This window comes from Pseudoliparis swirei, chromosome 24 (assembly GCF_029220125.1).
Source record: "Pseudoliparis swirei isolate HS2019 ecotype Mariana Trench chromosome 24, NWPU_hadal_v1, whole genome shotgun sequence".
In the NCBI taxonomy this organism is placed as follows: domain Eukaryota; kingdom Metazoa; phylum Chordata; class Actinopteri; order Perciformes; family Liparidae; genus Pseudoliparis; species Pseudoliparis swirei.
In genome coordinates this window covers 1,184,939-1,207,289 of record NC_079411.1, presented here as the reverse complement: position 1 = coordinate 1,207,289, position 22,351 = coordinate 1,184,939, and the positions used below count along the sequence as shown (strand labels likewise).

At 47.4% G+C, this 22,351-nt stretch overlaps 2 protein-coding genes across 4 annotated transcripts in view; both read right to left on the bottom strand.

Moving 5' to 3' along the window:
* LOC130190741 (complement C3-like) overlaps positions 1-21,936 on the bottom strand; it is a 36,213-nt gene extending 14,277 nt beyond the window's left edge. Inside the window, exons 1-19 of one of the 2 annotated variants that reach the window (XM_056410308.1) lie at positions 21,830-21,936; positions 20,763-20,798; positions 20,613-20,651; positions 19,293-19,482; positions 18,980-19,145; positions 18,606-18,676; positions 18,310-18,401; positions 7,392-7,474; positions 7,169-7,256; positions 5,536-5,638; positions 4,976-5,090; positions 4,534-4,649; positions 4,267-4,413; positions 3,406-3,621; positions 3,125-3,325; positions 2,882-3,037; positions 2,670-2,799; positions 783-851; positions 46-351 (exon numbers count right to left, since the gene is read on the bottom strand). In XM_056410308.1, coding sequence (XP_056266283.1) covers positions 46-351; positions 783-851; positions 2,670-2,799; positions 2,882-3,037; positions 3,125-3,325; positions 3,406-3,621; positions 4,267-4,413; positions 4,534-4,649; positions 4,976-5,090; positions 5,536-5,638; positions 7,169-7,256; positions 7,392-7,474; positions 18,310-18,401; positions 18,606-18,676; positions 18,980-19,145; positions 19,293-19,482; positions 20,613-20,651; positions 20,763-20,798; positions 21,830-21,912 — 2,407 coding nt within the window. In that variant the 5' untranslated portion in view covers positions 21,913-21,936. The remainder of the gene's footprint in view (positions 1-45; positions 352-782; positions 852-2,669; positions 2,800-2,881; positions 3,038-3,124; positions 3,326-3,405; positions 3,622-4,266; positions 4,414-4,533; positions 4,650-4,975; positions 5,091-5,535; positions 5,639-7,168; positions 7,257-7,391; positions 7,475-18,309; positions 18,402-18,605; positions 18,677-18,979; positions 19,146-19,292; positions 19,483-20,612; positions 20,652-20,762; positions 20,799-21,829) is intronic. The other variant, XM_056410307.1, reaches the window with a different exon arrangement.
* On the bottom strand, positions 5,645-7,168 carry LOC130190753 (aggrecan core protein-like). 2 transcript variants are annotated; one of them, XM_056410332.1, is made up of 2 exons: positions 7,079-7,168; positions 5,645-6,921 (listed from the first exon to the last, which is right to left on the bottom strand). In XM_056410332.1, exon 2 carries the CDS (start codon positions 6,479-6,481, stop codon positions 5,813-5,815), a length of 669 nt encoding a protein of 222 aa, XP_056266307.1. In that variant the 5' UTR covers positions 6,482-6,921; positions 7,079-7,168; the 3' UTR covers positions 5,645-5,812. The 2 variants fall into 2 exon arrangements, with proteins under 2 accessions (XP_056266307.1, XP_056266306.1); XM_056410331.1 differs by having other exon boundaries at positions 7,057-7,140.
* Positions 21,937-22,351: the final 415 nt, after the last annotated feature.

The window sequence follows — 22,351 nt, the reverse complement described above, 5'->3', positions numbered from 1 at the left end:
CCAACAGAATGGAGAAAAGAAATAAGGTTGAAGTCGAGTATTTACCAAATGTACGCCGGGACAGCGGCATCCTTGCCGATGTTTGAAAGATTCTCTGAAAAGAATAGACTGGAAAATTGTCTGGAGCGGAGGTGGTGGTGGGGGCAGCTGTGGACCAGCGTGGCGGCGTGGTGGGAATCTCCGTGTCAAACGCCTGGTTCCTGAAGGTGGCGCAGCAGTAGCGGAAGGCCTTGATGCACTCCCAGCCCTCCGCGATGTAGAGGGAGCGTCGCGTGCAGGAGTACGGCATGGGGATCTCCCTGAGGCCGTCCTTACAGCAGCGCTGCTGCAGCTTCTTCTTGAAATGACTCTCTGGAGGCAGAAGGAACCGGCCGTCATCAGTGCTCGGATGTATAAGATGTCCAAATGGGAACTGAGAATGATCAAAGTTAGAGGCGAGCCGATGAAGAAAGTGGAATATTGAGCAGCAAGAGAGCCAATATTGACTTTGCATTCATCAGATAGATGGATGCGATGTCACGCTTCTCAGCTTCCTGCTCAGACATCGGCTACTCGATGGTCACTTGATATTAGGGGATAATAATTATGTGATTCTGATCCGCTCCAACGTTTCATTGGTTCTTTCTCTGCGAAAGTGGAACCAGTAGTTTGAATTCTGTAGTACTGCCGACAGATATACATAAAAACAACTAAAACATAATCTCATCGTCAGAGTAAATAAAAGCGGTGTATTTTAACAATGTCAGCTGGTTGTGATGAGTTCGCTGACTCGTTGGACTCACCCAGCTGGGCTTTACGCTGCATCAGTTCGGCTGAACGCCTCCTTCTGAGACTGCGTGGACACTGCAGCTCTGAGAAGACACAAATCATGTGACGTTTTCTGTGTCTCCATCATGGAACATCTCTTTTAAAAAGTAAAGAAATGGAAAGTCGGATCATTGAAAAAACAAGCATTTAAAAAATAAAATGTCACCGATAGATATCAAGGATGTCACGACACAATGACTCTGAATGACCAATAGTAGTTGTTTAAAGGTATTGTGCCGTATAAATGAAGACTTTTATTGTCCCATGACAACTAAATATTGGCATTATATCAGCCTTTGATATGACTTCCTGTTTGCCTCCAATGTCGCTTCACTTTGAGCAAACATGGCCGTCTACAAAGGAGAAAGTCGGAGTCCAGCAGCGACTACTTGTTGTTCTCTTTCTTGATATCACTCTGTACAGAGTATAACAGGTCTGTACAGCCAAGAGTAAAGCATGTTTACATTGATCCACTCGGGAAAATAAGATCAGGCCAAGGAAAACATGTTTTTGTATAACCTGTCGAGTTGTATGTTCATAGTTTTGCCGATGATTGTGCATAGAGTGTGTTTTGGGAAAGGGAACTGTGTGGCAAGTGATTCCAGTAATCCTCTAACTTGTATACTCTGCAGGGTCACCGTGTCCTCCTGTGTGTGCATGAGGGAGCATCGGCCTTTCAGCTGGAATCCTTCACTTCAATCAATACCCTTTGCTTCATAGGCGCGAAGAGAGAGTATCCTGAAGTCAACATGTGTGTGTTAGACTGTGATGAGAAATGATGTCATCAAGCAACTGGTAGGAGCATGAGAGGAAGAGGGGAATGGCACTCAGCTGGAAGATATGAAGAGAAGACTCTGGGTTTCTGCTGGGGACATTGAAGCTGAGGGCATCGGCCAGCACCAGCGTCGGAGGACCCTCTGCTCACGGATCAAAGGAAACCCAACGTGTCATGTTGTCGTCAAGACAAGACGGTGTTTCCCTGTGTTTCCTCTGTTTCCCTGTCCATCTGTCTCCTGTGTGTCTAGGGCTCACCAAGAAGGTGTGGCTGTCTCCTCCCTCCCCTGGGCGGTGATTGCTGGAGCAGCTGGGACTGATCGTCAATTAGGACGCTGCCTACTGAAACTGTACCCATACCCCTTGATGTTGTTGGATCGTTAGTTTCTCTCCTGTTGCCAGACTGTGGTTCTGCTCAGAAAACAATTAAAGAAACCTTTTTTGATTTTGAAAGAAAGACTCCTTGTGCTGCTTTTGGGTTCCTGCCTTGCTCACCCACAACACAACATGGGTAGGAATTGGCTGACGGAGGTTTCTCGTATCCTCCCTTTGCCGAAATCATAAAGTCCAGAGGGATTCTGTTTTCTGTGACTCTGTCTGGAGGATCGCAGACTGTAATTCTGATCCTGGCAGGAAGAGTCGGTCTCTCGCCTAGACCGGTCGGGTCTTTGAGAAGTTGCTATGCCCCTGCGATACATCGATAGTTTATCACAGGGAAGTAGTGACCTGTATTCAACTAGTCCCCTAACCAGACCCTTAGAGCCTACATCCTAGCTACTTAAACCTATCCTGGGACCTTACCAAGAGCCGAGGTCCATGAGAGGAAGGCTTCCGTTCACTGATCGCTGCTATCGCAGAACAGGTGGAGTGAGAGGAAGTGGTGGACATCTGGGCAAAGCCAGGCGAGTTCTCTCGACCACAAGTTCAAACAGATCCCCAAACATCGACGGGGATCCAGACTGAGATCGGAGAACTGGTTGATTAGATATTCCCGTGGAAGAGGCGTATCTCTCTGGTCTACCACTATTCCTGTATTGGAGGAGCAGGAAACATGCCGTATTGGCCGCCGCTCCATGCTCAAAGGGTACCTTGTCTGGTTTGGGTTTGGAAGCCGGCGCTGGAGGCGTAGAGCAGTCCAGCGTCTGAGAACACTGACCGGGCGTCGCCGCCCCCCCCTCGGGTGCAGCCGATGTCTCCGTGCTCCACCGCGCCCCAAATCTGAGCACAAGGTCCCGTTGAGGACAAGGTGACGGAGATAGAAACACATTTCCTTTATTTTTAAAAGTGTAATCACACCCACCTTCCTCTGGGTAAGTCTGTCCCTGTTGAGCAGATACACGGCGTTGTCCACAGCCACCAGGCTGACCTTTGCCCCCGGGTCACCTCGGACCTGAAAACTAAAGCTCTTCCCGGGCGCGTAGTCTCGAGGAACGCCGCCCACCGGCCCGACTGTCAGCTGCAAGACAACGGGGAATAAAATGGAAAGAACTGAACTCTGATCCACACGTTGGACGGTTTCCACACCTCCGTCCTGATCACTCACCCCTCCAACGCAGGAATCTGCCACATCCACCCAGATGGAGTCCGACACCACCTCCTCCCGCCCCTCCCAGGGAATCCCGTAGAACGCCACGAAGCGGAACGATGGCATCATCTCCGGGGTGACCGTCAGCCCGACGGCGGTGACCAGCTGACCCGTCACGTCCACGCGCTCGGCAACAACGATTTTGCTTTTACTCAGCACCTGAGAGCGTTTTAGGGGATAACATGTGTTTTGATGTCTGTGTTTCACTGGATTTTGTGAATGTGGCGTCCTCGTCTCACCAGGTAGGTGATGTGTCTGATGAACTCTCTGTGCGTCGGGTCTGAAGGAACGATGCTCAGCTGCAGGGACAGACGCTCTCCTAAGGACACCGCGTTGGTTGCCGTGGAGATGTACAGGTAGTTCTGCTGGTGCCGGTTGAAGGGGACGTACGGCTGGACGGTGACCTGCTGATGGGCCTGCTGCTCCGGGCTCAGGTCGGCCTGCGTGGTCTCAGCCTGGGAAACACACAATGAAAGCTTCAGGAACTGTGAAGGAAGAGTTAATACCAGAGGCGTAGTTCTGTCTTCTGAAGAAACACTTTCCTCTGTCTTTATGAGGGATTCATGCAGTAATGCTGCGGTAAGCAGGGACCAATGAGAACATGTCCAGTGACGGAACTTCCTTCGTCCACCCCAAAAAAAGAGTAAATGTGAATTTGCCGTCATATGAAGCAAAGAAATACAGTCACATTCTCGTGCAAAGAAAATATAGAATTGGAAGAAAAAAATATAAGAATATTAAAAATATATATATAATTGAAAAAAATAATAATCTTAAAAATGTCAGTTGATTGAAAAAAATATATAATTGAAAAAATTTATATAATTGAAAAGAATTATAATTGAAAAAAAATGTCAGTTGATTGAAATAAATATATGATTGGAAGAAAAAAATATATAATTGAAAAAACTATTATAATTGAAAAAAGTATCTAGATTATTATTTTATGAGATTTGAGTTTGGTTGATAACTCTAGATGAGCATCAAACGGTTTTATTGTACTTGATGAATGATAGTTCAGGTTATCTTTTCACAACATTAGACTCTTCTAACTCCGAGCTCAGAGGCTCTGTGAGTAACGTGAACGCAGTCCCACTGACCGTGATGGTTTGTGGGCGTCGGTCAGCCGGCATATTGATGGTCATTCTGCCGTTGCCGCCGCCGGAGACGACCACGGCCGTGTTCAGCAGCTTCACGGTGACCCGAACGTTTCGGGCCGCGGAGCCGTCATGGTGGCTCACCTGGATCTGGACGGGAGGGAGATCATTGTTCTCTGTGATTGAGCTGAAGGACACAATGATGTCCCCGGACTAAAGCAAACATGCAGTTTGAGTGGATGGGTCATGAACACAGAAGAAGGCCCGTACTGTGAAGTCCAAGGGGAGGCCCGGCTTGAAGTACTTGGGTATGTCTTTGAAGGAGACCACGTACGGAGACGCCACTATTTTAATGCCCGTCTTCTCTGCTTCCACCAGGTCGCTGCCTGCACAGGAGAATAAAAGCAGAACGGGTCAAACACTCTACGGAAACCCCAAAACTAAATGAGTTCTGGACTCTGGACTCGAAGGTACGACGACGTGTACAGCGAGAGCTGTAATTGTTAAAATAATATATATATAAAACACACATTTTATCCGGGAAAGGAGGGGGTTAATATTCATAGAAAATGTTTTGTATTAAAGTTGTAAATCTATGCGAAAACAAACATCACAGATTTACCAGAAACATACTGGATATTCTTTGCGATAAACGGAAAAAAGGAAATTCGGAAAAAACGAAAATCCGGAAAAATCCGGAAAAACGGAATACCTGACTTGGTGAGCACAGAGGCCTTCACATACAACGACTTGCCCACCAGAAACCTGACGTTGGGGTAAGCCGTCTTGAGCTCCTCCATGCTCAGACTGACGACGCCTCCATCCAGCTGCAGGGGCACAGAAAACATCTGGCGCTTATGAAAGCCATCGCTTCACTATTTTACAATCTCAATCTTAGCTAACGGGCTAATGACAAGCTTTTAACAGCAACCCGGATTCAGTTCCTCCACTAGGGGCGACGGTGAGACGTGGCTCTCGTGGAGAAGCTTTGTAGTAGCTACGTCCCGCCCCTCAAATGCAGACTGGCCTATCGTAGCATAGCATCCGTTAGCTACGCTGACATTTTTTTTCATTTTATTTTTCCTCTTAAAAAATTACATCATATTTCTTCAGGGCGTGAGCTCAGTGACACCGGGGCTCCGAGGTGAAGTAGCTCGGACAGCTCGACAGAGCGGCGAGCAGGGGGCGGGGCTTAACAAAGGGTCAATGATGTATCGCTCACAATGGTGGCGTGAACATCTCATGACGGCCGCCGTAACATCTGTGACTTACATTCGACACCTGCTTCACTGAAGGCAACCTTCTCATCTCCTGGTTGACCTTCACCCCAAACACCACGTAGGCCGTCCCCTGAACCGGCTCCCCGTACAGGTACCTGAGACCCAATCACAGCAAAGGGAAATCAGCGAGTTGCATTCATTATTATGTTTATATTTAAAACATAAAAGGCCTCGTGGATGAGGTGTGTGTGGTCATGTGTACGTCCCGATGGGTAGAGCATGAGGACCAGATGTAAGGACGTGGTTAGAAGTTAGAATGAGGTTCAGGTTCAACTGAGAGGAACATTGGAGGAGTTATGGTCAACAGCTGAAGTTGAATCTGCAATAGAGTGGATCATGGAGGTCTGGATCGTGGAGGTCTGGATCATGGAGGTCTGGATCGTGGAGGTCTGGATCGTGGAGGTCTGGATCGTGGAGGTCTGGATCGGGGAGGTCTGGATCGTGGAGGTCTGGATCGTGGAGGTCTGGATCATGGAGGTCTGGATCGTGGAGGTCTGGATCGTGGAGGTCTGGATCTTGGAGGTCTGGATCGTGGAGGTCTGGATCATGGAGGTCTGGATCGTGGAGGTCTGGATCGTGGAGGTCTGGATCATGGAGGTCTGGATCGTGGAGGTCTGGATCGTGGAGGTCTGGATCGTGGAGGTCTGGATCGGGGAGGTCTGGATCGTGGAGGTCTGGATCGGGGAGGTCTGGATCTTGGAGGTCTGGATCGTGGAGGTCTGGATCGGGGAGGTCTGGATCTTGGAGGTCTGGATCGTGGAGGTCTGGATCGTGGAGGTCTGGATCATGGAGGTCTGTATCATGGAGGTCTGGATCATGGAGGTCTGGATCGTGGAGGTCTGGATCATGGAGGTCTGGATCGTGGAGGTCTGGATCGTGGAGGTCTGGATCGTGGAGGTCTGGATCATGGAGGTCTGGATCATGGAGGTCTGAATCATGGAGGTCTGGATCGTGGTCCCCCAGTGAAAGGGTTTTTTCTATTTGTTGAGAGATTGTTCTGATCCGATGTGAGGTCAAAGGTCAGAGGTCAGGGATGCCATATGTGTACAGATTGTAAAGCACTCTGAGGGGAGTTTGTAATTTGTTATATTGGGCTATTCAAAATAAACTGAATTAAATTTAATTGAACTTTAAATGCAGAATATGGAATGTTCTACCACTAGGGTCTGCGCAATAAACAAAATCTCAACAGAAAGAGTTAGTTAGTTTGAATTAAAAGTGATGAAAAGCTTCTGGTAGACAACCACGATGCAGACTAGGCAGCCACCTCCAGGGTCCTCCGAGGGAAGCCACAAGTATCAGGAAAAACATCAGATTCAAATTCAACGTCGTCCTCGCACAAGTACAAGTCGCAGGACAACAGAGTGCAGTTCAGCATCTGACCACAGGGGCAACAGAAAGGAGTAGAAACGTGTTCGTGACCACCTTGATTAAGATGAGATTCGTCAAGTTTTCCAACTGTTGGAAGCTTTTGGAGAAAATTGCAAGAACACAACTTAACAAAATATCTCACATAGGGGGCGTTGTTCTTACACCTTTAATGCTCAAAAGGGACGTATTCTCCAGTCGTAAACGATGTGCATGAAGCGGCACGGCCAGCATGTGTTGGGTGAGTATCTACCGACCTGGCCTCCACCTCCACCTCCAGCTGGCCGTCCTCCAGGCTGAGGAAGGACTTCCTGGGCGTCAGGGTCACGTTGAAGGCAGGAAGCACTGAAACACATCACAGAGAAATGCAGTCTGACGAAGATAAACCATTCAGAGTGGAGCAGCAGTGTGATTCTCACAAGACGAGCAGAAGGAAACGGATGTCCTCAGCTGAAGGAGGCGGGGCCGACCACAACGTACCGTACGTCTTCACCTGGAACTCACAGGTGAACGTGTTCTGCTGCCGGTGGTCAAACCTTGCAGTCACCGTCCATTTTCCTTCACTGCAAGAAACACAGTCAGACATCAGAGAGACAAAGAGACACGCCTCAACCTCTTGTCCAATGAAATGTCTAGAGACACGCCTCAACCTCTTGTCCAATGAAATGTCTAGAGACACGCCTCAACCTCTTGTCCAATGAAATGTCTAGAGACACGCCTCAACCTCTTGTCCAATGAAATGTCCAGAGACACGCCTCAACCTCTTGTCCAATGAAATGTCCAGAGACACGCCTCAACCTCTTGTCCAATGAAATGTCCAGAGACATGTCTCACTCTCTTGTCCATAGAGACACGTCTCACTCTCTTGTCCATAGAGACACGTCTCACTCTCTTGTCCATAGACACGTCTCACTCTCTTGTCCATAGACACGTCTCACTCTCTTGTCCATAGAGACATGTCTCACTCTCTTGTCCATAGAGACACGTCTCACTCTCTTGTCCATAGACACGTCTCACTCTCTTGTCCATAGAGACATGTCTCACTCTCTTGTCCATAGAGACATGTCTCACTCTCTTGTCCATAGAGACACGTCTCACTCTCTTGTCCATAGACATGTCTCACTCTCTTGTCCATAGAGACACGTCTCACTCTCTTGTCCATAGACACGTCTCACTCTCTTGTCCATAGAGACATGTCTCACTCTCTTGTCCATAGACACATCTCACTCTCTTGTCCATAGAGACACGTCTCACTCTCTTGTCCATAGACACGTCTCACTCTCTTGTCCATAGACACGTCTCAGTCTCTTGTCCTCAGAGACATGTCTCACTCTCTTGTCCATAGAGACACGTCTCACTCTCTTGTCCATAGAGACATGTCTCACTCTCTTGTCCATAGACACATCTCACTCTCTTGTCCATAGACACGTCTCACTCTCTTGTCCATAGACACGTCTCACTCTCTTGTCCATAGACACGTCTCAGTCTCTTGTCCTCAGAGACATGTCTCACTCTCTTGTCCATAGAGACATGTCTCACTCTCTTGTCCATAGACACATCTCACTCTCTTGTCCATAGAGACACGTCTCACTCTCTTGTCCATAGACACGTCTCACTCTCTTGTCCATAGACACGTCTCAGTCTCTTGTCCTCAGAGACATGTCTCACTCTCTTGTCCATAGAGACACGTCTCACTCTCTTGTCCATAGAGACATGTCTCACTCTCTTGTCCATAGAGACATGTCTCACTCTCTTGTCCATAGAGACACGTCTCACTCTCTTCTCCTCAGACACACGTCTCACTCTCTTGTCCATAGACACGTCTCACTCTCTTGTCCATAGAGACATGTCTCACTCTCTTCTCCTCAGACACACGTCTCACTCTCTTGTCCATAGAGACACGTCTCACTCTCTTGTCCATAGAGACATGTCTCACTCTCTTGTCCATAGACACGTCTCACTCTCTTGTCCATAGAGACACATCTCACTCTCTTGTCCATAGACACGTCTCACTCTCTTCTCCTCAGACACACGTCTCACTCTCTTGTCCATAGACACGTCTCACTCTCTTGTCCATAGAGACATGTCTCACTCTCTTGTCCATAGAGACACGTCTCACTCTCTTGTCCATAGAGACACGTCTCACTCTCTTGTCCATAGAGACACGTCTCACTCTCTTGTCCATAGACACACGTCTCACTCTCTTGTCCATAGACATGTCTCACTCTCTTGTCCATAGACACGTCTCACTCTCTTGTCCTCAGACACACGTCTCACTCTCTTGTCCAGAGACATGTCTCACTCTCTTGTCCATATAGACACGTCTCACTCTCTTGTCCATAGAGACACGTCTCACTCTCTTGTCCATAGAGACATGTCTCACTCTCTTGTCCATATAGACACGTCTCACTCTCTTGTCCATAGAGACACATCTCACTCTCTTGTCCATAGACACGTCTCACTCTCTTGTCCATAGAGACATGTCTCACTCTCTTGTCCATAGAGACACGTCTCACTCTCTTGTCCATAGAGACACGTCTCACTCTCTTGTCCATAGACACGTCTCACTCTCTTGTCCATAGAGACACGTCTCACTCTCTTGTCCATAGAGACACGTCTCACTCTCTTGTCCATAGAGACATGTCTCACTCTCTTGTCCATAGACATGTCTCACTCTCTTGTCCATAGAGACACGTCTCACTCTCTTGTCCATAGAGACACGTCTCACTCTCTTGTCCATAGAGACACGTCTCACTCTCTTGTCCATAGAGACACGTCTCACTCTCTTGTCCATAGAGACACGTCTCACTCTCTTGTCCATAGAGACACGTCTCACTCTCTTGTCCATAGAGACACATCTCACTCTCTTGTCCATAGAGACACGTCTCACTCTCTTGTCCATAGAGACATGTCTCACTCTCTTGTCCATAGAGACACGTCTCACTCTCTTGTCCATAGAGACACGTCTCACTCTCTTGTCCATAGAGACACGTCTCACTCTCTTGTCCATAGAGACACGTCTCACTCTCTTGTCCATAGAGACACGTCTCACTCTCTTGTCCATAGAGACACGTCTCACTCTCTTGTCCATAGAGACACGTCTCACTCTCTTGTCCATAGAGACATGTCTCACTCTCTTGTCCATAGAGACACGTCTCACTCTCTTGTCCATAGAGACATGTCTCACTCTCTTGTCCATAGAGACATGTCTCACTCTCTTGTCCATAGAGACACGTCTCACTCTCTTGTCCATAGAGACATGTCTCACTCTCTTGTCCATAGAGACACGTCTCACTCTCTTGTCCATAGAGACACGTCTCACTCTCTTGTCCATAGAGACACGTCTCACTCTCTTGTCCATAGACACGTCTCACTCTCTTGTCCATAGACACGTCTCACTCTCTTGTCCATAGAGACACGTCTCACTCTCTTGTCCATAGAGACACGTCTCACTCTCTTGTCCATAGAGACACGTCTCACTCTCTTGTCCATAGAGACACGTCTCACTCTCTTGTCCATAGAGACATGTCTCACTCTCTTGTCCATAGAGACACGTCTCACTCTCTTGTCCATAGAGACACGTCTCACTCTCTTGTCCATAGAGACACGTCTCACTCTCTTGTCCATAGAGACACGTCTCACTCTCTTGTCCATAGAGACACGTCTCACTCTCTTGTCCATAGAGACGTCTCACTCTTGTCCATAGACACGTCTCACTCTCTTGTCCATAGAGACACGTCTCACTCTCTTGTCCATAGAGACACGTCTCACTCTCTTGTCCATAGAGACACGTCTCACTCTCTTGTCCATAGAGACACGTCTCACTCTCTTGTCCATAGAGACACGTCTCACTCTCTTGTCCATAGAGACACGTCTCACTCTCTTGTCCATAGAGACACGTCTCACTCTCTTGTCCATAGAGACACGTCTCACTCTCTTGTCCATAGAGACACGCCTCACTCTCTTGTCCATAGAGACACGTCTCACTCTCTTGTCCATAGAGACACGTCTCACTCTCTTGTCCATAGAGACACGTCTCACTCTCTTGTCCATAGAGACACGTCTCACTCTCTTGTCCATAGAGACATGTCTCACTCTCTTGTCCATAGAGACACGTCTCACTCTCTTGTCCATAGAGACACGTCTCACTCTCTTGTCCATAGAGACATGTCTCACTCTCTTGTCCATAGAGACACGTCTCACTCTCTTGTCCATAGAGACACGTCTCACTCTCTTGTCCATAGAGACATGTCTCACTCTCTTGTCCATAGAGACACGTCTCACTCTCTTGTCCATAGAGACACGTCTCACTCTCTTGTCCATAGACACGTCTCACTCTCTTGTCCATAGAGACACGTCTCACTCTCTTGTCCATAGAGACACATCTCACTCTCTTGTCCATAGAGACATGTCTCACTCTCTTGTCCATAGAGACATGTCTCACTCTCTTGTCCATAGAGACACGTCTCACTCTCTTGTCCATAGACACGTCTCACTCTCTTGTCCATAGAGACATGTCTCACTCTCTTGTCCATAGAGACATGTCTCACTCTCTTGTCCATAGAGACATGTCTCACTCTCTTGTCCATAGAGACACGTCTCACTCTCTTGTCCATAGAGACACGTCTCACTCTCTTGTCCATAGAGACACGTCTCACTCTCTTGTCCATAGAGACACGTCTCACTCTCTTGTCCATAGAGACATGTCTCACTCTCTTGTCCATAGAGACATGTCTCACTCTCTTGTCCATAGAGACACGTCTCACTCTCTTGTCCATAGACACGTCTCACTCTCTTGTCCATAGAGACACGTCTCACTCTCTTGTCCATAGAGACATGTCTCACTCTCTTGTCCATAGAGACACGTCTCACTCTCTTGTCCATAGAGACACGTCTCACTCTCTTGTCCATAGAGACATGTCTCACTCTCTTGTCCATAGAGACACGTCTCACTCTCTTGTCCATAGAGACATGTCTCACTCTCTTGTCCATAGAGACACGTCTCACTCTCTTGTCCATAGAGACACGTCTCACTCTCTTGTCCATAGAGACACGTCTCACTCTCTTGTCCATAGAGACACGTCTCACTCTCTTGTCCATAGAGACATGTCTCACTCTCTTGTCCATAGAGACACGTCTCACTCTCTTGTCCATAGACACGTCTCACTCTCTTGTCCATAGAGACACGTCTCACTCTCTTGTCCATAGAGACATGTCTCACTCTCTTGTCCATAGAGACATGTCTCACTCTCTTGTCCATAGAGACACGTCTCACTCTCTTGTCCATAGACACGTCTCACTCTCTTGTCCATAGACACGTCTCACTCTCTTGTCCATAGAGACACGTCTCACTCTCTTGTCCATAGAGACACGTCTCACTCTCTTGTCCTCAGAGACACGTCTCACTCTCTTGTCCATAGAGACACGTCTCACTCTCTTGTCCATAGAGACACGTCTCACTCTCTTGTCCTGAGACACACGTCTCACTCTCTTGTCCATAGACATGTCTCACTCTCTTGTCCATAGAGACACGTCTCACTCTCTTGTCCATAGAGACACGTCTCACTCTCTTGTCCATAGAGACACGTCTCACTCTCTTGTCCATAGAGACACGTCTCACTCTCTTGTCCATAGAGACATGTCTCACTCTCTTGTCCATAGAGACATGTCTCACTCTCTTGTCCATAGAGACACGTCTCACTCTCTTGTCCATAGAGACACGTCTCACTCTCTTGTCCATAGACACGTCTCACTCTCTTGTCCATAGAGACACGTCTCACTCTCTTGTCCATAGAGACACGTCTCACTCTCTTGTCCATAGACACGTCTCACTCTCTTGTCCATAGAGACACGTCTCACTCTCTTGTCCATAGAGACATGTCTCACTCTCCTCTTGTCCATAGAGACACGTCTCACTCTCTTGTCCATAGAGACATGTCTCACTCTCTTGTCCATAGAGACACGTCTCACTCTCTTGTCCATAGACACGTCTCACTCTCTTGTCCATAGACACGTCTCACTCTCTTGTCCATAGAGACACGTCTCACTCTCTTGTCCATAGAGACACGTCTCACTCTCTTGTCCATAGAGACATGTCTCACTCTCTTGTCCATAGAGACACGTCTCACTCTCTTGTCCATAGAGACACGTCTCACTCTCTTGTCCATAGACACGTCTCACTCTCTTGTCCATAGAGACATGTCTCACTCTCTTGTCCATAGAGACACGTCTCACTCTCTTGTCCATAGACACGTCTCACTCTCTTGTCCATAGACATGTCTCACTCTCTTGTCCATAGAGACACGTCTCACTCTCTTGTCCATAGAGACACGTCTCACTCTCTTGTCCATAGAGACACGTCTCACTCTCTTGTCCATAGAGACATGTCTCACTCTCTTGTCCATAGAGACACGTCTCACTCTCTTGTCCATAGAGACACGTCTCACTCTCTTGTCCATAGAGACATGTCTCACTCTCTTGTCCATAGAGACACGTCTCACTCTCTTGTCCATAGAGACACGTCTCACTCTCTTGTCCATAGAGACATGTCTCACTCTCTTGTCCATAGAGACACGTCTCACTCTCTTGTCCATAGAGACACGTCTCACTCTCTTGTCCATAGAGACACGTCTCACTCTCTTGTCCATAGAGACATGTCTCACTCTCTTGTCCATAGAGACACGTCTCACTCTCTTGTCCATAGACACCTCACTCTCTTGTCCATAGAGACACGTCTCACTCTCTTGTCCATAGAGACATGTCTCACTCTCTTGTCCATAGAGACACGTCTCACTCTCTTGTCCATAGAGACACATCTCACTCTCTTGTCCATAGAGACACGTCGCACTCTCTTGTCCATAGAGACACGTCTCACTCTCTTGTCCATAGAGACACGTCTCACTCTCTTGTCCATAGAGACACGTCTCACTCTCTTGTCCATAGAGACACGTCTCACTCTCTTGTCCATAGACACGTCTCACTCTCTTGTCCATAGAGACACGTCTCACTCTCTTGTCCATAGAGACACGTCTCACTCTCTTGTCCATAGAGACACGTCTCACTCTCTTGTCCATAGAGACACGTCTCACTCTCTTGTCCATAGAGACATGTCTCACTCTCTTGTCCATAGACACGTCTCACTCTCTTGTCCATAGAGACACGTCTCACTCTCTTGTCCATAGAGACACGTCTCACTCTCTTGTCCATAGAGACACGTCTCACTCTCTTGTCCATAGAGACACGTCTCACTCTCTTGTCCATAGAGACACGTCTCACTCTCTTGTCCATAGAGACACGTCTCACTCTCTTGTCCATAGACACGTCTCACTCTCTTGTCCATAGAGACACGTCTCACTCTCTTGTCCATAGAGACACGTCTCACTCTCTTGTCCATAGAGACACGTCTCACTCTCTTGTCCATAGAGACACGTCTCACTCTCTTGTCCATAGAGACACGTCTCACTCTCTTGTCCATAGAGACACGTCTCACTCTCTTGTCCATAGAGACACGTCTCACTCTCCTGTCCATAGAGACATGTCTCACTCTCTTGTCCATAGAGACACGTCTCACTCTCTTGTCCATAGAGACACGTCTCACTCTCTTGTCCATAGACACGTCTCACTCTCTTGTCCATAGAGACACGTCTCACTCTCTTGTCCATAGAGACACGTCTCACTCTCTTGTCCATAGAGACATGTCTCACTCTCTTGTCCATAGAGACACGTCTCACTCTCTTGTCCATAGAGACACGTCTCACTCTCTTGTCCATAGAGACACGTCTCACTCTCTTGTCCATAGAGACACATCTCACTCTCTTGTCCATAGAGACACGTCTCACTCTCTTGTCCATAGACATGTCTCACTCTCTTGTCCATAGAGACACGTCTCACTCTCTTGTCCATAGACACGTCTCACTCTCTTGTCCATAGAGACACGTCTCACTCTCTTGTCCATAGAGACACGTCTCACTCTCTTGTCCATAGAGACACGTCTCACTCTCTTGTCCATAGAGACACGTCTCACTCTCTTGTCCATAGACACGTCTCACTCTCTTGTCCATAGAGACCGTCTCACTCTCTTGTCCATAGAGACATGTCTCACTCTCTTGTCCATAGAGACACGTCTCACTCTCTTGTCCATAGAGACACGTCTCACTCTCTTGTCCATAGAGACACGTCTCACTCTCTTGTCCATAGAGACACGTCTCACTCTCTTGTCCATAGACACGTCTCACTCTCCTGTCCATAGAGACATGTCTCACTCTCTTGTCCATAGAGACACGTCTCACTCTCTTGTCCATAGACACGTCTCACTCTCTTGTCCATAGACACGTCTCACTCTCTTGTCCATAGAGACACGTCTCACTCTCTTGTCCATAGAGACACGTCTCACTCTCTTGTCCATAGAGACACATCTCACTCTCTTGTCCATAGAGACATGTCTCACTCTCTTGTCCATAGACATGTCTCACTCTCTTGTCCATAGAGACACGTCTCACTCTCTTGTCCATAGAGACATGTCTCACTCTCTTGTCCATAGAGACACGTCTCACTCTCTTGTCCATAGAGACATGTCTCACTCTCTTGTCCATAGACATGTCTCACTCTCTTGTCCATAGAGACATGTCTCACTCTCTTGTCCATAGAGACGTCTCACTCTCTTGTCCATAGAGACATGTCTCACTCTCTTGTCCATAGACACGTCTCACTCTCTTGTCCATAGAGACACGTCTCACTCTCTTGTCCATAGATACATGTCTCACTCTCTTGTCCATAGAGACGTCTCACTCTCTTGTCCATAGAGACATGTCTCACTCTCTTGTCCATAGACACGTCTCACTCTCTTGTCCATAGAGACATGTCTCACTCTCTTGTCCATAGACACGTCTCACTCTCTTGTCCATAGAGACATGTCTCACTCTCTTGTCCATAGAGACATGTCTCACTCTCTTGTCCATAGAGCCACGTCTCACTCTCTTCTCCTCAGACACACGTCTCACTCTCTTGTCCATAGACACGTCTCACTCTCTTGTCCATAGAGACACGTCTCACTCTCTTGTCCATAGACACGTCTCACTCTCTTGTCCATAGACATGTCTCACTCTCTTGTCCATAGAGACACGTCTCACTCTCTTGTCCATAGACACCTCACTCTCTTGTCCATAGAGACACGTCTCACTCTCTTGTCCATAGAGACATGTCTCACTCTCTTGTCCATAGAGACATGGCTCACTCTCTTGTCCATAGAGACACGTCTCACTCTCTTGTCCATAGAGACACGTCTCACTCTCTTGTCCTCAGAGACACGTCTCACTCTCTTGTCCATAGACACATCTCACTCTCTTGTCCATAGACACGTCTCACTCTCTTGTCCATAGACACGTCTCACTCTCTTGTCCATAGACATGTCTCACTCTCTTGTCCATAGAGACATGTCTCACTCTCTTGTCCATAGAGACACGTCTCACTCTCTTGTCCTCAGAGACACGTCTCACTCTCTTGTCCATAGACACGTCTCACTCTCCTGTCCATAGAGACACGTCTCACTCTCCTGTCCATAGAGACATGTCTCACTCTCTTGTCCATAGAGACACGTCTCACTCTCTTGTCCTCAGAGACACGTCTCACTCTCTTGTCCATAGACACGTCTCACTCTCTTGTCCATAGACATGTCTCACTCTCTTGTCCATAGAGACACGTCTCACTCTCTTGTCCTCAGAGACACGTCTCACTCTCTTGTCCATAGAGACACGTCTCACTCTCTTGTCCAGAGACATGTCTCACTCTCTTGTCCATAGACACGTCTCACTCTCTTGTCCATAGACATGTCTCACTCTCTTGTCCATAGAGACATGTCTCACTCTCTTGTCCATAGAGACACGTCTCACTCTCTTGTCCATAGACACGTCTCACTCTCTTGTCCATAGACACGTCTCACTCTCTTGTCCATAGAGATATGTCTCACTCTCTTGTCCATAGAGACACGTCTCACTCTCTTGTCCATAGAGACATGTCTCACTCTCTTGTCCATAGACACGTCTCACTCTCTTGTCCATAGACATGTCTCACTCTCTTGTCCATAGAGACGTCTCACTCTCTTGTCCATAGAGACACATCTCACTCTCTTGTCCATAGAGACACGTCTCACTCTCTTGTCCTCAGAGACACATCTCACTCTCTTGTCCATAGAGACACGTCTCACTCTCTTGTCCATAGAGACATGTCTCACTCTCTTGTCCATAGAGACACGTCTCACTCTCTTGTCCATAGAGACACGTCTCACTCTCTTGTCCATAGAGACATGTCTCACTCTCTTGTCCATAGACACGTCTCACTCTCTTGTCCATAGACACACGTCTCACTCTCTTGTCCATAGAGACATGTCTCACTCTCTTGTCCATAGACACGTCTCACTCTCTTGTCCATAGAGACATGTCTCACTCTCTTGTCCATAGAGACACATCTCACTCTCTTGTCCATAGAGACACGTCTCACTCTCTTGTCCATAGACACGTCTCACTCTCTTGTCCATAGACATGTCTCACTCTCTTGTCCATAGAGACATGTCTCACTCTCTTGTCCATAGAGACACGTCTCACTCTCTTGTCCATATAGACACGTCTCACTCTCTTGTCCATAGACACGTCTCACTCTCTTGTCCATAGAGACATGTCTCACTCTCTTGTCCATATAGACACGTCTCACTCTCTTGTCCATAGAGACACGTCTCACTCTCTTGTCCATAGAGACATGTCTCACTCTCTTGTCCATAGAGACACGTCTCACTCTCTTGTCCTCAGAGACACGTCTCACTCTCTTGTCCATAGAGACATGTCTCACTCTCTTGTCCATAGAGACACATCTCACTCTCTTGTCCATAGAGACATGTCTCACTCTCTTGTCCATAGACACGTCTCACTCTCTTGTCCATAGAGACATGTCTCACTCTCTTGTCCATAGAGACATGTCTCACTCTCTTGTCCATAGACACATCTCACTCTCTTGTCCATAGAGACACGTCTCACTCTCTTGTCCATAGAGACACGTCTCACGCTCTTGTCCATAGACATGTCTCACTCTCTTGTCCATAGACACGTCTCACTCTCTTGTCCTCAGACACACGTCTCACTCTCTTGTCCTCAGAGACATGTCTCACTCTCTTGTCCTCAGAGACATGTCTCACTCTCTTGTCCTCAGACACACGTCTCACTCTCTTGTCCTCAGAGACATGTCTCACTCTCTTGTCCATAGAGACACATCTCACTCTCTTGTCCATAGAGACATGTCTCACTCTCTTGTCCATAGAGACACGTCTCACTCTCTTGTCCTCAGACACACGTCTCACTCTCTTGTCGTCAGACACACGTCTCACTCTCCTGCCAGTGGAAGTTGATCTTACTTGACATATTCGGAGAGAGGAAGCGTGTCGGAGAAGACGCCGGCGGCCGCTCTGATCCTGGGGATCTGCTTCACCACCACGCCGTCTGCATTCTGAGACACACAGGTTTGATCACTGGAGATGAAACAACCAGAGAATAAACAAGACGGTCGACATCATGACCCAGAGACAAAGGGCCACGATACAAATAATCTCATGTCTTAAAGCCCATTTCATCAAATGTCTGTTTTTAAAGATATTCACTCCTCCATCCTCTGCAGAGAGAGAGTAATCTCCTCCTCATGGTGTGTGTCTACCTGGACGTCGATTGTGACGGAGCTCTCAAAGGCCTTGAAGGACGAAGAGGACACGAAGACTCTGAATCGAACTGGAGGGGACAAACAGACAAGAGACAGAGTGATTGTGTTTTCATGATTTGTACATTGTTATGAATATATATACGTATCGCAGCGTCAATACTGCTGTCACTTCAACTAGTACTCTGACCTATAGTCTCACTACGTCTACGCTGTTAGTACTAGTGTCACTGCTGGTGCCATCTGGACTCTTTGGATTGAAACGCAGTTTTCTTTTGTCAACCCAAAGTCCGCTTGTGGTGGTTCTGGTGGTTCTGGTCCGTGTGGGTGCGCCGTGGTTCATGTTGGCTTCTTGGTTTGTCACTAGACATTACCGGTGTCTCCGGGGTTGTAGATGGGTTTGTCGGTCTGGATGAAGATGTATCCGGAGTGAAAGGACACCATCAGAACCCTCTCCTCGGAGTGGAAGCCCCCGAAGTCCACCTTCAGGTACACAAACTTGTTCCTTTCCTCTTCGCGGCTCAAACGATCCGAGGGGAGCTGAGATTGAGAGAAGAATGGAGAATGAAGGAAATCATCATGGTGAAACATCAGGAACACTCAAACATGCAAGTAAATCAAGAGAATATTAGAATGTGAATAGTTGCTTCTCTCTGGCATCCAAACCCTTTGACCCCGATGACTCACCTGTATCGCCTTGAGAGCGTGGAATCCATTGTCCGGGCCGAGTGAGACCGAGTCCCTGAAGAGCGAGGTGGTCTTACTGAAGTCCAGGATGGAGATGGAGGCCGTGAAGGGGCCGGGGGCCCCGTCGGCCTGGAGGTAGATGTTCTCCTGGCTGTCGGCCCTCAGCAGGTCCGGAGCCAGCAGAGTGAACCTGAGGCAGAAGGTCACCGGGTTCAGCCAGAACAGTTCTACTGACACGACGACCAGAAGTCCTGCTCCTCGCAGTCACAGCTCAGCAGGCGAGCTGAGCACGTCAAAACGCTAATGCTGCATTCTCTCTCCTGACCACCAGGGGGCGACTCCTCTGGTTGTATAGAAGTCTATGCTTCATGTGTTGAAGCTGCATTCTCTCTCCTGACCACCAGGGGGCGACTCTGGTTGTATAGAAGTCTATGCTTCATGTGTTAGAGCTGCATTCTCTCTCCTGACCACCAGGGGGCTCCTCTGGTTGTATAGAAGTCCATGCTTCATGTGTTAAAGCTGCATTCTCGCTCCTGACCACCAGGGGGCGACTCCTCTGGTTGTATAGAAGTCTATGCTTCATGTGTTAAAGCTGCATTCTCTCTCCTGACCACCAGAGGGCTCCTCTGGTTGTATAGAAGTATATGCTTCATGTGTTAAAGCTGCATTCTCTCTCCTGACCACCAGGGGGCTCCTCTGGTTGTATAGAAGTCTATATCGTGACTCTACTTCTCTTGATGTATTCCCTCAGTAAACATTGTAAACATGAGTTCATGTCTCAGTCTCTAGTTTCAAGTCTTCTTCTATACAGCATGATGTCATCATTTATACTTTATGGTCATTTAGAGTCAGACCATGAAGCAGGGGGCGCTTTAGGGGCGGAGCTACAGGTGATTGACAGGGGGCGCTTTAGGGGCAGAGCTACAGGTGATTGACAAGGGGCGCTTTAGGGGCGGAGCTACAAGTTGATTGACAGGTCTCTACCAGATATATACGGTGTTTCTACGTGACTCCTCCACATTCCAAATATGCTACTATTCAAACTTTTTAAAAATTAAAATAATGTTGGTATCCTTCGCATCACACTGTCTCTGCAGCGTTGAGACATTTATGTCTTTATGTTGACACACAATGTCATGTTGACATAACTTCACAAGATGATTTCTATTTGATACGTTATTATTGTATTCATGCGTGAGGTCATCGCCTCATCTTGACCTCTGGAGGTCATCAACCTCAATGAGTTTCTCAAAGAGAGTGGTAACCATGGAGACGTGACGCTTGGCAGTGACAACGTGTGGTAAACAAAGTGTGTGTCACCTCGGTGAAGAGCGAACTGCCGCCGCTGGAGTCCGCAGGCTGTGAACACAGAGCAGGAAGTCAGAGCTCACAACGTAAACATCCACATACACGTGTGTGTGTGTGTGTGTACATGTTTGTTGTTTACTTTATACATGTCGGGTTACTCACTCGTGGAGCTCCCAGTAGCGACCGATCGGTGAAAACCTGGAGATTAAATACAGTTCTGATGACTTCAGATGTTAGAGATGAAAGACACACACACACACACACACACACACACACACACACACACACACACACACACACACACAGATATATACACAGATATATACACACACACACAGATATATACACACACACACACAGATATATATACACACACACACACATATATATACACACACACACAGACACACAGATATATATACACACACACACACACACAGATATATATATACACACAGATATATACACACACACTCACACAGACACAGATATATACACACACACTCACACACATATATACACACACACACACAGATATACAGGACTGTCTCAGAAAATTAGAATATTGTGATGAAGTTCTTTATTTTCTGTAATGCAATTAAAAAAACAAAAATGTCATGCATTCTGGATTCATTACAAATCAACTGAAATATTGCAAGCCTTTTATTCTTTTAATATTGCTGATTATGGCTTACAGCTTAAGAAAACTCAAATATCCTATCTCTAAATATTAGAATATCATGAAAAAGTATACTAGTAGGGTATTAAACAAATCACTTGAATTGTCTAATTAACTCGAAACACCTGCAAGGGTTTCCTGAGCCTTGACAAACACTCAGCTGTTATAAATCTTTTTTTTACTTGGTCTGAGGAAATATTAAAATTTTATGAGATAGGATTTTAGAGTTTTCTTAAGCTGTAAGCCATAATCAGCAATATTAAAAGAATAAAAGGCTTGCAATATTTCAGTTGATTTGTAATGAATCCAGAATGCATGACATTTTTGCTTTTTTAATTGCATTACAGAAAATAAAGAACTTTATCACAATATTCTAATTTTCTGAGACAGTCCTGTATATACACACACACACACAGACACACAGACTCTCTCTTTCACACACACACACAGAGAGACACACACAGAGACACACACACACACTCTCTCACACTCACAGAGACACACACTAACACACAACCCGACACACAGATTCAGACTCTCTCTCACACACCTTCTGTTCCAGGGCTTTCTGGGGACGGTCTTTCCCTCAGAGCCACAGAGCAGCGACACGACGAGCAGCGCCCAGAGACACATGGCGACCGGCGGGTTCCCCAGAGGACTGTGACCCGGGGGGGCGGTCCACTCTTATATACACACACACAGAGAGAGAGAGAGAGAGACACACACACAGAGACACACACACAGACACAGAGAGAGACACACACACAGACACACACACGAGGAGGAGCGTCGACTTCGATCAATACGACACAAACAAACTGTGTGGGTGTTACTGTTGAATTGTGTAATTGGGGAAAGTTCCTCTGGGGGGGGGGGGGTCATGAGTACAGGAGCACCAGGAAAATGCCCCTACTGGACATCACAGGGCCCCTACTGGACATCACAGGCCCTACTGGACATCACAGGGCCCCTACTGGACATCACAGGCCCTACTGGACATCACAGGGCCCCTACTGGACATCACAGGCCCTACTGGACATCACAGGGCCCCTACTGGACATCACAGGGCCTA

Bases quoted from the DNA above. Each gene is read 5' to 3' on its own strand.
- LOC130190753 (XM_056410332.1), bottom strand. From the start codon at position 6,481: ATGATTCAGACCTCCATGATCCAGACCTCCATGATCCAGACCTCCACG.